Genomic DNA, 12,809 nt, shown 5'->3' with positions numbered 1-12,809 from the left:
AATTTTCACTCCCTCCCATCCTCCCAAATCACCAACTAACATTCCAGGAAACTCAGCCTGGGAAACTCTGATTTAAATCAGAATCTGATTTTAAAAACCCACAACCCACAAGCCGGTATTGCCCTTGACGTTCTCACGAAGCAGGCCCTCCCGGCATCTTCCCAGCTCACCAAGTCACCGGTGAGTCAGTCTGGCTAATTTGATCACAAAATGTGAACCTGCAGCTCTGGGGACACTATGGGAATCCAACCTAATTCTCCTTGCATGATGTGGTATTTTTGCGAAGGGCGTGCCTCATTTGGGGATGACAAGGATGGGCTCACCCTAAAGGATGCCCCAGGTGTCTGAGCTATCAGTGCCTCCAGTGGAGCTCGGGGGTCCCATTGTACAAACACTACCACCTGCTTGATATACTGTCACAAGCCCAGAGGCGAAGAGGCAGATTCCCCTGGGAGTAGCTGAAATTAACCACAGGCAAAATGAAGGCGCTGCCCGGTCAGTTATTTACCTGGATTCTCCTTCTTCCTCGAGGTGTTTACAATGGACGGAGTTCAGGGAGCTGACTGTGGTGTAGTCTTGGGGAGTCAGGTACAGGTATTTAATTCCCTTGAAAATATATACTTCAGTAAGGCTATGAGTCCAGCTTCCTGCACTCAACAGCCACTGTTTTATTTTATTTTAATGTCAACACTGGTTTGGGTGGGTGGGGGCGGGGGTGTTAGTAACACCATGTTAATAACACAGTCACCTGTCTGATGTTAATACCATGTTAATAACAGTAATAAACTGAAGGTCTGCTCTGTGCTTTCCACTGGTCCTTACAATACAACATCACTTTCTTCCTGGGCTCTCTGATTTAATGTTTTTTAATCATCTTTTCATTCTCTTTCCCCTAGGGAGCTTTTTTTTCTTAATGCCAACCCCCCCCCACCAATAAAATTTTATTGTAGATATATTGTTTATGTGTGTATGTATGTATACATATATGTGTGTGTGCATGCTTTTTACATGAAAAGAATCATTTTTGCCCCCATGGAGGGGGCAATACCACCCCCTTGAGAACTCATGCTCCGGTTGCAAAGAATGACTCTGTCCCCTGCATTTTCACATCACAAGATGTATGCTTTTCTCTATTCATTTTGCCTTTTATGGTAGCTGGTGTCTCTAGGTCTCCTGGATGATTTTTAAGAACTTCCTGAGGCCAGGGATTATGCTGTCATTCACATTTGCATCCTCGGTGTGCACTGTGTTCCAAGAGATGCTCAGTATGTATTAACTCTGTGTTTACATAAAAAAATAACTGTTTTTCATTATTGTCCCCCTAAGGATCCCATTTAGACCTTTTTTCCTAATCGTCACCCCCTCCCATGAAATTTTACTGCCTGTTTATGTACTTTATGGATATCTATGCTGTCTACACAAAGAGCAAGAAGATTTTGTCCACCCCCTTGGAGGTGCTGTCACCGCACAGAAAATACAACATGAGCTTAGCACAGTCACACTGCCACCCCAGCTTTATGACGTACCTTGTGGGGGTCTTCCCGGTCCACCCAAGCCACCTGGAACATGTGTTTGATCTCCTCCGCAAGGCCGATACGGGCCCCACTGTTGGCAGCGAGGTAGATTTTGGGGATGCCCTCTGCCCGGGCCATCTCGGATGCCCGCAGGTACAGAAGGTCTTCTCCAAGGCCAAAGGATCCTATCCGGAAGGTGATGTCATTGCTGATGAGGATAACGTCGCGCCCTTCTGGGTACTCAAGGGTCTTAAACCTCATTTTGAAGGCCACCATGCCCACCTGGCGAGGACACGAATGCACAAGAAAATGGGCTTGTTTCTTCAGGAGGAACTTATTTATTTTTGGCCTCACTGCACAGCATGCAGGACCTAAGTACCCTGACCAGGGATTGAACCCATGTCCCCTGCAGTGGAAGTACAGGGTCTTAACCACTGGACGGCCAGGGAAGTCCCCCAGGAGGAAATTTTTTTTAAGGGTGATTCCGGCCAGGGGCGGGGCTCTGTGAGTTTTTTTTTTTTTTTTATTGAAGTATAGTTGATTTACAATGTTGTGTTCATTTCTCCTGTACAGCAAAGCGACTCAGTTCTTTACCTCATTTCCTCCAGGAAGTCGGTTCATCTCCACCAGCTGGCCCTGTGGGTCCAGCACTAGTTCGGTGTATGTCAGGATGTCTTTGGGGTACTTGTCCGGGGAACCCCACATTTTAAAAAGAGCCTACAGAGAGGACAGGAAAGAGAAAAACCTGAAGTCATCAGTAAGGAAGTACATTTTCTACTGCTTTCTCTCTCTTTCAGTCACGAACTATTTAAAGCATACATGCAGAAAAATATCTCATGGCTCTGTCAAATCAGAATTTTTCCACAGTAGCTTAAGATTTTTTTAAAGAAATAAGAAAAATGCAGTTGAAGTCCCTGGTGTACCCCTCCCCATCCCATTCCCATCCCTCCTCCCCGCTGCTCCCCTCAGGTAACTATTATCCTGAATTACTGTCCATCAGTCCTCTGTATGCTTTTACATTTTTATTTCATCATATGTGCAGACATTTAAAACATAGCATTGGGCTTCCCTGCTGGCACAGTGGTTGGGAATCCGCCTGCCAAAGCAGGGGACACAGGTTCAAGCCCTGGTCTGGGAAGATCCCACATGCCGCGCAGCACCTAAGCCCGTGTGCCATAACTCCTGAGCCTGTGCTCTAGAGCCCGCGCACCACAACTACTGAAGCCCGCGTGCCTAGAACCCAGGCTCCGCAACAAGAGAAGCCACCGCAGTGAGAAGCCCACGCACCACAACAAAAAGTAGCCCCCGCTCGCCACACTAGAGAAAGCCTGCACACAGCAACGAAGACCCAACGCGGCCAAAAACAATAAATAAAAGAAAAATAAAACCCCCCAAAAAACATAGCATTATTTTGCATGACTTATACTTTAAATAATGGTATTGCACTGGACACATTCTTCCACAACTTATTTTTCCAATTCTCCAATATATTTGAGAGATTTATCCATATTGATAAATTTAGCTCTGGTTTATTCATTTTCCCTGCTGTTCAGTTTTCCATGATATGAACATATCACAATTTATTTATTCATAACCCTTTTTAGGAACATTTAGGTTTCCAATTCTACACCAACAATGCTGTAATCAACATTTTTATGGTCTTTTTTTTTTTTTTTAATAAACACGGATGAGCGTTTCAATGGGTGTATACCTAGGAATGAAATTGCTGGGTCATAGGGTATGTGAAAATTCAGATTTACTGGATATTGTCAAATTGTTTTACAGTTCTAGTAAGAATGTGTGAGAGCTCCTTTGCTCCATATACTTGTCCACACTTGGCTTTGGCAAATATTTTAATGTTTACCCATCTGCTGGGTGTGAAACTGTACTGTGATTTTTTTTTTTGTACTGTGATATTGGTCGGTACTTCACTGATTATCAGTGAGGTGAGTACCTTAGAATATATCGATTGATCTTGTAAGGTTCTCTTTTTTTTGGTCAATTTCCTATTTATAACTCTTGCCCATATTTTTTATAGTTTTGCTTGTTTTTTTTTTTTTCCAACTGATTTATAAATGCTCTGTAGATAATATTGCTCTAATCCCTTGGGGGAAACAGATATTTAAACATATTCTCCCAGTCTGGGGTTTGTCTTTTCTCTTTTACATAAATAACTTTTAAATTTTAACATAGTCACATTTATGGGGTTTTCCTATGCTTATGCTTTCAACTCACTCCAAGCAGTTTTAATCCTCTTGAAATTTATTTTTGTACACCAGATGAGGTAGAAATTGGAAAAATTTTTTTCCCAATTAGATAAGAAATTTCTTTGTACCTTTTAGTGAAATGTATTCCCTTGATTCAGAATCCCACCTCTGCATTCAATCAAGGTTCTGTTTCTGAGTGGGTCTGACTCTAGACTCTATTCTTTTCCATTGGTCTATTTGTTTAGCTCTGTTACAATAATATTACACACTGTAGTACGTACTACTGCTTGAAAGTAAATAATGACTTACAGGATGGCTAAGACAAGTTCTCCTGATTTTGTTCTTTTTCAGAAGTGTTTTTGCTATTCATGAACTTTTGCTTTCCCTATGAGTTTTTAAGTTGCACCAAAACTCCAGAATTATACTGAATGTATTAATTTGGGGGGAACTATTATCTTTACAATATTGAATCTTCCCATCATACATAAGCATGATATATCTCTCTATTCAGGCTTAAAGTATTTCCGTAAAGTTTCAAAATTTCCTCCATAAAGGTCTTGTATGTCTTTTGTTTGATTTATCCCTAAACTTGGAGCTGATCTTAATATTGTAAATGGCATTTTTTCCAATTAGATTTTACAATTATTGCTCGTCTATGAGAGTACAATTAAGTTTTGTATATTGCTCTTGTATCTAGCGATCTTGCTGTATTATCTAATTGGTTCCATAAATTCTCTTGGAATTCTTGTATAGGCGTTTATATCATCTATGAAAAACGTAACTTTGCTTCCTTCTTTCTAGTCTTTATACCTTTTATTTCTTTTTCTCATATTTTTGCATTGGCCAAGAACTCTAGTAAAAAAAGTTGAATAGAAGGGGTGTTAATGGATATTTCTATCTGTACCTATCTTTAAAGCGAATACTTCTAACATTTCACCATTAGCTGCTATTAATTTTAGGTGGATGTCTTTTATCAAAATAAACAAATTCGAGGCTTCCCTGGTGGCACAGTGGTTAAGAATCCCCCTGCCAATGCTGGGGACACGGGTTTGAGCCCTGGTCCGGGAAGATCCCACATGCTGCGGAGCAACTACGCCTATGCGTCATAACTACTGAGGTTGTGCTCTACAGCCCGCAAGCCACAACTACTGAGCCTGCGTGCCACAACTACTGAAGCCCATGTGCCTACAACCCATGCTCCGCAACAAGAGAAGCCACCGCAAGGAGAAGTCTGCACACCACAACGAAGAGTAGCCCCTGCTTGCTGCAACTAGAGAATGCCCGCATGCAGCGAAGAAGACCTGATGCAGCCAGAAATAAATTTTTTTAAAAAATCCCCTTCTAGTCCTAGTTTATTAAAAGCTTTTATTATAAATAGATATTATCTTTTCAAATACATTTTTGCACCTATTGAGAAATTTAAGTTTGTTCTTAATCTATTAACGTGGTAAACTATAGACTTCCTAATACCATACAAGCTGTCACAAGATAAATACTACTTAGTCTAAATTAAAAAAAAAAAATCATTACTGGGTTTCATTTGCTAATATTTTAATTATGATTTGTGTCCGTGTTCATAAATGAGACAATAAACTTCCTTTCTCCTAATGTTCTTATCTTGGATTAATATTAAAGTAATAATAACCTGATAAAATGAGTTAAGAAGCATTCCCTTTGTTTTTTCTATTCTCTAAACAGTTTGTATACAAAGGGAATTATCTGTCCCTTGAAGGTGTGACAACAATTGTTGTAAAACTGTCTAGGGCCAATTTTAGTAGATGGGTGTTTCTGACCTACGAATTCAATTTCATTAATGCTTTTTTTCAAATTTATTTATTTATTTATTTATGGCTGCTTTGGGTCTTCATTGCGCGCGGGCTTTCTCTAGTTGCAGCGAGCGGGGTCTACTCTTTGTTGCTGTGCACAGGCTTCTCATTGCTGTGGCTTCTCTCGTTGCAGAGCACGGGCTCTAGGCACGCAGGCTTCGGTAGTTGTGGCTTGAGGGCTCTAGAGCACAGGCTCAGTAGTTGTGGCGCACAGGCTTAGCTGCTCCGCGGCACGTGAGATCTTCCCGGACCAGGACTCGAACCCGTGTTCCCTGCATTGGCAGGCGGATTCTTAACCACTGTGCCACCAGGGAAGTCCCTGTCTGGGCCCAATTTTAGTAGATGGATGTTTTTGAACTATTAATTCAATTTCATTAATGCTTATAATCTATTTACATTTTCTATTTCTTCTTGAGTCAGTTTTGATAAGATATATTTTTCTCAGAAATTTTCATCTGTTTTCAAATTTATGGGTTGTCCACCATACTCTGTTTCTTTATCTAAAGGAAAGTGGATGGATTTATTCCTGATTTGTCTGTTTCTTATTCTTATGGCCTGTGACTTCTGAGGCAAAAGGATACAGACAATGACATTCTTAATTATATGTTTCCATTTATTAAGTATCTACTGAATACTTTACATATATTTCTTACCACAACCTGGGGAAGTAGGTAATATTATTAGCCTCATTTTACAGAGGAGGAAAGTGAGGCCCAGAGAGGTGAAGGAACTTGCCCAGGGACACACAGGAAGCAAAGGACAGATTTGGAACTCAGGCCCAGGCCTTACTGACCCTAAACAGCAGCTTTTCCTACTATCCTGCATCTCCTATGCCTAAAGTACACTGATGATTTCCTGTGGACAGTAGAAGTCCACGATCTCAGTTTCATGAACGTCATTCACAAGGCAATGGAGAAGATGTACACAGGCACCCATATCACCAATGCCAGCGTGCTCAGTCTCCTTGAAAGGCCCTTCTACGTAAAAACAATAAAGGCATAGAAAGCATACTTGAAGGAAATACACTAAAATGGTATTGCAGTCCTCAATGGTAGACAAGTGATTACCTATGAGTGAAATTTTATTTGCTTATTCCTATTTTTCTGTATCCAGTGAATATTTAATAATCATAAAAACATAAAACATTATTTTTTTAAGTAAACCAAAAAGTCCTCAAAGGCAGTGACCCCATCCTCTTCCTCATGGTCTATCTACCCTTAGAATGGTTCCTGGCATGTAGCCAGCACTTAATATAAGCATTAGAAAGACCAGAAGGAAGTGGTAAACAATTTGTCTTCAGTACGTGGAACAAGGAGTCACTTTTTCCTTCTTTCCACTCTCCTTTACCTTCCAAAGTTTCTATATTATATTCCTTTTTATCACTGGGATGAAATTAGGTTTGTTTTAGAAAAATATACTATGAAGTCATTCTCAATATTAGCTTCTTGGGCTTCCCTGGTGGCACAGTGGTTGAGAGTCCACCTGCCGATGCAGGGGACACAGGTTCGTGCCCCGGTCCGGGAGGACCCCACATGATGCGGAGCGGCTGGGCCCGTGAGCCATGACCGCTAAGCCTGCGCGTCCGGAGCCTGTGCTCCGCAATGGGAGAGGCCACAACAGCGAGAGGCCCACGTACCGAAAAAAAAAAAAAAAAATTAGCTTCTTTTCCTTCACGAATACTGTGTTCTTTAGAGTGGGGTCTTCAGAAGAGTAACTAAGGGGAATTCCCTGGTGCCCTGGTGGTTGAGACTCGGTGCTTTCACTGCCGTGGGCCCAGGTTCAATCCCTGGTCAGGGAACTAAGATCCCACAAGCCGCACAGTGTGGCCAAAAAAAAAAAAAAGAGTAACTAAGGATGGGGGTGTGGATGCCAGTGGAGTCCCTAAGGGGACCCTGGGCAGTGCTGAGTCTCAGCCTCAGGACTTGCCTGCCTGAACATTTCCGGGAAGTCATACACATAGGTGGTACCCAGGGACTGGGCCTGGAATCGCTTAGCCTGGAGCAGATCCTTGGTGACGTAGGGAGTATTGATCAGCATCCCGTGCTGGGGCCCTTGTTTGTTGCCGAAGGAGTGAAACATGATCTGGACCAGAAAGAAAGAAAAACAGAGAGTGAGGAGGGCAAGTCTCAGAGAACCACACTCCTGCCCAATTTATTTCTTCCCAGTCCTCAGTGAAAATGCAATGAGGGAATACTACTCAGCCAGAACAAAGAATGAAATAATGTCATTTGCAGCAACATGGATGGACCTAGAGATTATCATACTAAGCGAAGAAAGTCAGAAAGAGAAAGACAAATACCATATGACATCACTTATATGCGGAATCTAACATGACACAAAGGAACTTTTATGAAACAGAAACAGACCCACAGACATAGAGAATAGACTGGTGGTTGTGAAGGGGGAGGGTGTGTGGGAGAGGGACGGACTGGGAGTTTGGGGTTAGTAGGTGCAAGCTATTATATATAGAATGGATAAACAACAAGGTCCTAGTGTACAGCACAGGGAACTATATTCAGTATTCTGTGATAAACCATAATGAAATAGAATATTAAAAAAATAATGTGTGTATATATATGTATAACTGAATCACTCTGCTGTATAGCAGAAATTAACACAACATTGTAAATCAACTATATTTCAATAAAAAATATAATGAGGGGAAGCATAGCACGTATCACATAACAAAGTGAGTGCCCGGGAGAGTAATCTCTTCTCTGCCACTGTGGGAAACAGATGTGGAGACACAGCTCCAAAGCTATAATTATCATACTATTAACACACACACACACACACACACACACACACACACCAAACAAACCAGAGTGCATGTAAAAATTGGTGAAACCCAAATAAGGTTTGCAGTTGAGTTAATAGACTTGTCAAGACAGGAAGTGGACCAGTGTCAACTTCCTGTCTTGACAATGTCTCTGGTTAAAAAGGATGCTATCATTGGGGAAAGCTGGGTGAAGGGTACATGAGTATTCTCTGTCCTAAATTTTCTCCTCTGTGCTATTTTTGCAACTTTTTGAGAGTCTTTAAGTGTTTCAAAATAAAACGATTATATACACATACATGTAATCTACTACACGTATATATAGTAGTCAATAGGAAACTTGATTCATTTTACAAAAGTCTATTCCAAAACACGGCTGGGGAAAATACCATTTCCCTAACTGAACTAACTTGGGAACTGTATTATAATCAGCCGTAATACTCCACATCTTATCCCAAACATGGTTCTAGACTGGATTAAACTTTGGATTCGTTCTCCTTCCCAGAGGAATGAACAACTGGGATTCAGAAGCTAACACGTTTATCATAAAACTCAGAGGAGCAGCCCCAGTCTGACACAGCAAAGCTTCCAAGTGCCATTTTAATCTACATCTTGCTCTCTGGGCAGCCTGCCTCCACTTTGACTTGACCTCTGTGAGCCAGCCCGGCCTTACGTTTCCAGATCTGGGGTCTGTCACTTCTTTGTAGAGGCTGATGTCCAGGTAGTAGCCTGACTCGTTGGTGATGAACAGGCGGATGGGAACGGCGCGGTCGGTGGTGGTCTGGCGGATGTTGATCTTGACCTCAGCCTGGAGCACGCGGAGTTTCCACAACCGGCTGCCGTAGCGCATCACCATGGACCGCACTGACTCCTCAATCTGCAGTATACCACAGCAATTCAATTTCAGGACCCATTCCGTGCACACTCGTAATAGTTCTAGCTCTGATTATAACAGAAAGATGAGATATACTGAATGCAAAACGCACTGCATGTATATAGCAGAGCAATACGTAGCGTGTATCCATTAACTCTAAGCTGATAATAAGCAAAGGTATCACGCTACGCATTTAAGCTCATTATCTCACTCCGTCCCCATAATTACTCAGAGAGGCTGGTATTTTTGTCCCTCACTGACAGATGTGGAAACTGAGGCTGGTAAGAGCTAGTGCCCCTATGTTACCCTGTCTTTCTCTCCATCACGCATCCCAAGCCTATGCATTTTCTTCTTCAAGGAACTATGTGAACTGGTGGAGCTGGGGAATCAGCATGGGCCTCTGCACCCCACACATGCCAAGCTGATGGCCTAGAACTTCTTTCATCCAGAATCACCACCACAGACTCCGCCTGCTCGTGAAGAACCAGCCAATGGAGAATGGCTGAGCCACAGACCTCAGGTTCTCACCCCCCTTCCCCCACCCACATGCAGCCCCCAACAGAGCCTGGAGCTAGGGAGAGGACAAAATTTTGTTTTGTAAAGGACATTTTGGGCATCTGTGTCTTCCGAAACGTGAAGCGTGCCCACGGAGGGGGAACATCCTTAGGGACAGTCCTAAGGGTGGTGGCTGAAAAACGGCTCTACAATTAATCGATGGAAGGTTTGTTCTCCACCTGCAGCAAGTGAGGCTCAGACATGCACATACGCATCCTGGAGCTCAGGTCTCGAGCACCAGGAGACGATGCCCTGAAGCAGGAAGGTCCCAGTGAAGGTGAACCTGGAGCCTGGTGAGAGCCCCACCCCCAGAGGTGAGACCTTAGAGGGGTCCATGATGACGGTGGGCACGAAGTTGAGGAAGATGTGGTTGCAGTCGGTGCGCACGCTGGTGTTGTTGAACGCCACCTCCAGCTCGTCCATGGCCTCCAGAAGCAGCCGCTCGCCTTCGTTCTGCAGGTACTCGAAGGAGGCTTCCTGTCAAAGGCGGAGAGGGGCAGCCGCTAGGCCAGGGGCGCAGGGCCCAGAGAGTCAAAGGGAAAGGAGAGCATCCCCCTCCTCCAGAAGGCGTGCCAGGTCAGACAGCAGAGCCCTGCCTCCAGAGGTAACGGGATGTCCAAGGCTGTCTCGTGTATTCAGCACCTCTTGTTATTTTCTGTATTCTGATGCTTTGACAGCTGGGCCTTGCTGACCCTGGAGGGACTGCCCCTCCCAGGGTTAGCCAATTCCTAGAGTTTGTAAACAACTCACCCATGAGCATGCGTTTCAGGCAAACCAACCAATCCAGACCCCGCACCCCAACGACCTCCTTGTCAGGCTCTCACCCTCCAGGCCACTATCCACTGGCCCTAATCACCCCAGGGCCAGGTATCAGACAACTAGAGACAGTCCCTATGCTCACAGCCTGCTGAAATTACTCAAGCTAGCCAGTCCCAAGCCTGCTCACCCTGCCTCACCCATTCCTTCCTGAGGAATCCACAGTAAAGGCTCCTGTCCATGTATCCCCCCTCCCTCTGCCTCCTGAGCAGCCCTGGTGCTTCCCCATGTGGCCCCCATGGCTCAGCATGCCCCCTCCTCTTGGAATCTGTGATAACAAATAAACCATCTTTTCGATCATAACTGTCTCCTGATCTGTCGGCCTTACCGTACCTGGATAATCATAAAAGCTATTAAAATATCTAGGTGACAGAGGCAGCAAAATACTGACCAGCTTAACATCCATCACTAGGGGATGTGTTAAAAAACATTACACACACAAGATATACATCCATGCAAGGGAATTGCATGAAGGAAATCATCTTCATTAACATGGAAAGAGGTCTACAGTGAAAAAAAAAAAAAGTCTTTAAATGATTTGTCCAGCCTGAGCTCCTATCTGTAACATTACACCTACAACCCAATCCCAATACATATATGGAATTAGGCCTAGAAAGGGTCACCAACAGGGCTGACCCCCGAATGGCAGGATTCTGGTCCTTTTCCTTAATTTTTAAAAATATTTTCAGTATTTTTCGCAATCTTCACAATATAATCATGAATTCCTTTTCTAAATGCAAGAAACAATGGGACACGGTCACTCACGCAATGAGCAAGTACAAAAAAATCCCCTTAACGAATCAGGATATTTCTTTTCTATCCTCCCAGTTCTCTCCTCATGCAGAGAGATCTCTGTGACAGAAGGAAGAATCCACATGATGCCCCATGAAAACAGACCACTTCATTTTCCACCTCCCACTCCGTCCCCAGACTGGAGTGTCAGTCACAAGGGCAGGGCTGTGTGTGCCCTGCGCACCCTGAGATCCCCAGAGTACAGTCCAGGGCCTGACCCAGAGCAGGAACTCAACGAAGGCAAGGGCAGCACGTGAGTGACAAGCTCAGGGGGAGAAAGAAACACCCGGGACATCCTACCTTGGTGATCAGGTCCGAATGCCTGATGATGACGCGGATGAAGAACCTGTGGTCCGTGACCTCTGCGCCCTCTTTCACTCTGGCAGCGCCCAGGTACAAATGCATCTTGTGGTTGGCGCAGGGCATAGCAGTTATGTCAAAGTTACGCAACCGGCTGAGCTCCAGCTGGAAGGCCAGGGCCGGCTCCAAGTGACGGTAAATGCGATCTTCTGCAAACTGTGGGCCGACCAGAGAGAGAAAACAGATGGACACACAGACGCAGGTGGAGTTGGACACTGGGGCTGCATGCCTGCTTGATCCACGCCCTGTCCTGCAGATCCCTGGTGTTTGCGGGTTTAGAACTCAGGAACGAAGCATTCATGATGTCCTCTAATTGGGAGCTCAAGAGATTTGGGATTTTGCGGTGGTCCAGAGGAGAGCCACGAGCATGGAACCTTGTGTTGGCATAAGCCTCTTGGCCCCAGGGGAGCCTAGCTAGTCCCCAGCACCTGCTGGCACCACCAGGCTGCTCTCTATCTGCCACCACACAGAGTATTTCTCAAGAAGTCACTAAGCCTTAGTTTCCTTGTGGAAATTGGTCCTCAGAAGGAGGCGACTGACAGTGCTGGAGACTGAAGAGAAAATGAAGAAGCTGAAGAAAGGATGCGTCTTAACTAGGAAAGTAAGGCTTTGGATAAATTAAAATACTGTTTAGTGGAGACTGGATTTGTGCTGGGAACAAGCCTGCCTGTTCTAGAAGGCCAGAGGACTGATGGAGTATACAGTCGGTCACAACCGCAGTCCACCTTCCGAATCCGCGGGTTCTGCATCCGCGGACACAACCAACTGCGGAGATTCCATCCATGGTTGGGTGAATCCACGAATGTGGAATCCGTGAACACGGAGGGCCAACTGTACTCGATTCAGCTGCTGGAGCGAGAAAGCTACAGGAGACAGTAAGTGATTAATGGGTGTGGCCTCCGTCCCAATCAAACTTTGGTTATAAAAACAGGGGGCTGGCCTGCAAGCCATAGTATGCCAACCACTGTTCTGGAAGAACATAAGAAAAAGAGGTTGGCCAAATGTCCACTGACAGATGAATGGATAAAGACGGTGTGGCACATATATGCAATGGAATATTACTCAGCCATAAAAAGGAAAGAAATTGAG

General features: G+C 44.3%; 1 protein-coding gene across 1 annotated transcript in view; it reads right to left on the bottom strand.

Annotated features, from left to right (window-relative positions):
* Nucleotides 1-12,809, bottom strand: part of ACACB (acetyl-CoA carboxylase beta) — a 97,706-nt gene that overhangs the window by 15,345 nt on the left and 69,552 nt on the right. Inside the window, exons 33-39 of the mRNA XM_065889277.1 lie at nucleotides 11,661-11,876; nucleotides 10,074-10,229; nucleotides 8,997-9,200; nucleotides 7,474-7,629; nucleotides 2,109-2,231; nucleotides 1,527-1,796; nucleotides 509-606 (exon numbers count right to left, since the gene is read on the bottom strand). Of these exons, the coding sequence (XP_065745349.1) occupies nucleotides 509-606; nucleotides 1,527-1,796; nucleotides 2,109-2,231; nucleotides 7,474-7,629; nucleotides 8,997-9,200; nucleotides 10,074-10,229; nucleotides 11,661-11,876 (1,223 nt within the window). The remainder of the gene's footprint in view (nucleotides 1-508; nucleotides 607-1,526; nucleotides 1,797-2,108; nucleotides 2,232-7,473; nucleotides 7,630-8,996; nucleotides 9,201-10,073; nucleotides 10,230-11,660; nucleotides 11,877-12,809) is intronic.

Source organism: Phocoena phocoena, chromosome 13, assembly GCF_963924675.1.
Source record: "Phocoena phocoena chromosome 13, mPhoPho1.1, whole genome shotgun sequence".
Classification (NCBI taxonomy): domain Eukaryota; kingdom Metazoa; phylum Chordata; class Mammalia; order Artiodactyla; family Phocoenidae; genus Phocoena; species Phocoena phocoena.
The sequence above is the reverse complement of the archived record's forward strand: the minus strand, read 5'-3'. Positions and strand labels throughout refer to the sequence as shown.